This window comes from Triticum dicoccoides, chromosome 2B (genome assembly GCF_002162155.2).
Source record: "Triticum dicoccoides isolate Atlit2015 ecotype Zavitan chromosome 2B, WEW_v2.0, whole genome shotgun sequence".
NCBI lineage: Eukaryota > Viridiplantae > Streptophyta > Magnoliopsida > Poales > Poaceae > Triticum > Triticum dicoccoides.
This window is the reverse complement of record NC_041383.1, coordinates 519,311,335-519,315,568: the sequence shown is the minus strand read 5'-3', so window position 1 is coordinate 519,315,568 and position 4,234 is coordinate 519,311,335. Positions and strand designations below refer to the sequence as shown.

Genomic DNA, 4,234 nt, shown 5'->3' with positions numbered 1-4,234 from the left:
CTTTGACGAATAGATTGTACTACTAGTTACTGTACTAGTTAACTTTCAAAATTGCATCATGTCCTACTAACAACGCCATGGTTCATGTTATCATTAGGGATAATGCCAGTTTGAAAAATAGAAGCAGTTCAGGGTCTTTTGGGCCCTGGTTTCACTCCTTCGAGCTATATCTTTGACCAATTATATATGCTTTATTGGAGCTGGCATTTTAACTCGCGCAAATGGATCCACTGATTAAGACAGGCAAACTGCTGCTCCTAAGCAAGCATGCACGAGTAAAAGAATATGAGTGACCTCCAGCTGCTCAAATCATGGAGAAACAGAACCAAATTTTATGCAAAAATACAATGAAATATATAAGCTTCTGGTACCTTTTTTGGTACGGCAACAAAAATGAATCTTAATGAGCATGGAAATCATCTGTAAGAAATGCCATAGCTAAACAGAAACATTTGAGACTAGAAATACAGAAACCATGATAAAGCTACCGTATAGCAATGGTTTATGGTACTGAAATTACAGCACAAAACAAGATTTGTTAGGCTGCGTGCTAGAGTACACGACACAGTTCTACTGCAGTAGCATTAACCTGACACTAGCAGAGTTGCTAATCCTAGACCCTCAAGCAGAGGGAACCAACAGGCCGGCCCCATAATCCCAGATCCTCAAGCAGAGAACCAACAACCGAGATAATCCCAGGCCCTCAAGCAGAGAACCACGGATCCCCATCTTATCATAACATGCTATGGTAAGTCTTGGGGTGAAGGGCAGACAGAAGAAGAGCAGGATTGACTGGTCAGGATAGCGGCTAAGAAAGCAGCAGACACGGCGGGCTGGAGGACTAGTCTGAGATGGACTTTCTCCTCTCCCTGCAGTGAAGCAGAGTACTCAACTCATCGCATGGACATGAGAGTGCGCCTCTGGTTGGCCCTCTTGGAAGGCTGAGCGGCCTTCTTCTGGTTCTTCTTCACCATCTTCTCGATTTGCTCTATTGAGCTGGTCAGTTTCTTCTCCATGAGATCAGCAAGCGCTGGATCGATGGGTTTGGTTGGAGTCTTCTGTGAGCTCTTGGATGGCGAAGAATAGACCTTGAAGCTGTGCTCTGCCTGGCTAGGTGCAGGGTTTGCAACCATTTCAGTTAAGCCAGAACCAGAGGCGATAGCTTGGGAGTCCTGAGCTTCAGTAGAATGAGGAGTGCCCTGCTCTGCTGGTACCGGAGTCGTCAAGTTCGCAGGTTGCGGAGATTGCTCAGACGTTTCACTTTGCTGCCGAGCTGCAGCAATCCTTAAGCGGCTTCTCTCAATAGCCTGAAAGTCAATAGTCAGAAGAGCAGCACGTAGAAAGAAAGAACATGCACTGAAATGCATAATTTTAGCTAGAACTAGCTGCTGCCAAAATAAACATTTGAATGGCTTAGCAGATAAACAGAAAACTCAATAAAATATAACAAATATGTAGCCAAGGCAGGTCAGCAGAGGTAGGCATATATGTTTTGTAGATTAGGATTCAGTGGTAACAGCACTGTTAAAAATATCATGCCATAGTAAAATGGTTGATATGCACGCAGAGCTTAATTTACTAAATTATAATGTTACACCAATCAAAATAACTCCAGCTCAAAAATATATCATTTGAGCAACACGCAATAAACATTTAAATTTTGAGATAGTACATGCTAGCACAGTTAATTGTATATGCAACATTTTAACTCTAAATATTAGTTAAGGGGATTTTAGCAAATAGACATCTAACCGGTGCATGCTATTGTATCAATAGTATACAGTAGCACAATGTACAGCATATGCAAAGAATTATTAACCTCAAGCTATAATGCATAATGTACAGCATGAACACTAGAGGATAATGCAAACTATATGAAGGATATACTCATATAGACAACATTGTGGGTTTTACTTAAGAGTATAAGGGGCACATGTTTGCAGAAATTTATAGGTATAAACAACTTTGGGAGAGCTCCGTTTACACTTGGTCAGGTAATATCAAAAGAAAAGTCAGCAGCTTAGGAAAATAGCCCAAAAGTGTGAGCATTTATTGGTATGCTTGAACAAAACATCACATTGAATTACACTAATAAAATATCTGAAGTCAGTTAACTGCTGATGGAAAGAGCGGTTTTCGATAAACAGTAAAAAAGGGCAGCCCCGGTGCATGTAGCTCCCGCTTGCGCAGGGTCCGGGGAAGGGTCCGACCACTTTGGGTCTATTGTACGCAGCCTTTCCCTACATTTCTGCAAGAGGCTGTTTCCAGGACTTGAACCCGTGACCTTTTTCGATAAACAGTACTGGTAGACAAATAAATACTGGTGAAAACTATAAACTAATATAGCACAAAATCATATAACTGAATCATACTCAGACATATGTAACAAATCAGGCATCACTCATCAGTACAGGAAAATATAAACACTAAGCAAATAGCAGCTCCGATAGGCAATTGATATGTGTTTCTTTTGATGGTGAGGTGGCCTCTCCACTCGAAAATAACTGCACTTTAAGTAGGCATGACAGTATTCATCTAACATGGACACTTGATATAGGGAAGCAGGAAAACGTTTTGTTAACTCTTGTTATGATATGTATTACTAAATGGCTAGATCTAATTAGATGGAACACAACAAAGCAGTGGTTCATAAAGCACAAGAAGATCCTCTGCCAATACTTCTACCAATAATCATAATCAACCCCCAAACCTGACAGTGCCAAGCACGAAATAATACATCTATTCTGCTTACTACTAAAGTTATAGCAGTATCATGCTTTCATAACCAACTAGTTACCATTAAGTTCAAATACTGTCCACAAAACCATAACAGAAGTAGCACAAAATCATTCAAGTACCATTGTTTAACTAAAACTTGGTGTGAATAAGATCCTCTATCAGTACTTCATACCAATAATCAAAACCCCAAAACCTGACACCAACTAGTTACCATAAGGTCAAATACTGTCCATAAAACCATAACAGAAGTAGCACAAAATTATTCAAGTACCATTGTTTAACTAAAACTTGGTGTAAATAAGGTAATAAAGGCAAATTGCTGCAATTTGGCCATTTGTTAACAGTTAAGAGATACCAGCAATGACCAAGTACCGGTGGAAATGTGAAATAGCACAAAATCATATGACTGAATCCAACTCAAGACTTTTGTCATGGGATTCCACAAGCCCACATTGGTAACAATTGTACTTCAAACATGCTGTTACCGGCCAACAACAACTCCAGAACGGAGTTGGCACTATAGACGTTCATCTAAAAACTCTTAAACGGCACAGTGCAGAATCGTAAGCAAGATAGCAGGTGAAGCAACTACATCTTCAAACAGTTTCAACTACTCACGTCAGAACCACATTACTTGATCTGAAGAAAATTGGTCATCACCTTTACAATCACCGTGATATCACGGAGCGGCGTCCTCGGGTACCAACCAGGAAGCGGGCTCCTCCTCCTCGGCGGCGTAGCCTTCACAGCCCAAACTGGCGGCACGTTCTCCTTGTTGCTGGAGGGCGACGCGAACCGCCGGGGCAGCGGCTTCCCAGCCCGCCTCCCTGCCAGAGCCCCCGGCGAGGCCACCCTCCTGATAAAGAAGCCGCCGCCAGAGAGGTCGGTGAGGGCCGTCCTCTTGAGTTCCCTGTGCTCAGGCATCTTGGAGATCTGCAGGAGGCAAGCGGCAGAAGAGATGCGGATCGGTGAGAACTCCGAGAAACGCATCAAAAGAGTAAGAAATGGCGGAAAACTCAAAAGGCAGCATCCCCTGCGCACGCACCTGTCCTCTCTTCTTCCCTGGATCTTTCCTGTACGATTCGTATCTCGAGATCCTTCCAGACCTGCTCCCGGAAATCCGCAAGCGCAAAATGTCCAAGAAATCGTCAGAAGACCAAGAAATGGATGCGGGGGAAATCGCCAAAAAGACCAAGAAATGGATGCGGGGAAAGAAACGAAGACCACCAATAACCCCAGGATTTCTCGCGCATTACCTGTCCCGACTCCCGCTTCGATTCCGCGCCGCTAATCCCAACCCTAGAACAGATCTGCGGCAAGAGAGTCGAAGAAACTCGTCAGAACCCGCAAGAAACGGCACGGGAATGGGGACAAAAGGACGAAATCCGAGATTTCTCTCACGATTTGCTCGGCCCTTCCTCCAATCTCGCCCGCTTCGAACCCCTGATACAGCTACGGACTCTAATCTACCGCTAACTACGACTAATTTCCGGGG

At 43.4% G+C, this 4,234-nt stretch overlaps 1 protein-coding gene across 1 annotated transcript; it reads right to left on the bottom strand.

Moving 5' to 3' along the window:
* Positions 1-412: 412 nt before the first annotated feature.
* Positions 413-4,234, bottom strand: LOC119364589 (protein POLYCHOME-like). Its single transcript, XM_037630069.1, has 5 exons — positions 4,141-4,234; positions 3,996-4,049; positions 3,785-3,845; positions 3,400-3,672; positions 413-1,307 (listed from the first exon to the last, which is right to left on the bottom strand). Exons 4-5 carry the CDS (start codon positions 3,661-3,663, stop codon positions 894-896), a joined length of 678 nt encoding a protein of 225 aa, XP_037485966.1. The 5' UTR covers positions 3,664-3,672; positions 3,785-3,845; positions 3,996-4,049; positions 4,141-4,234; the 3' UTR covers positions 413-893.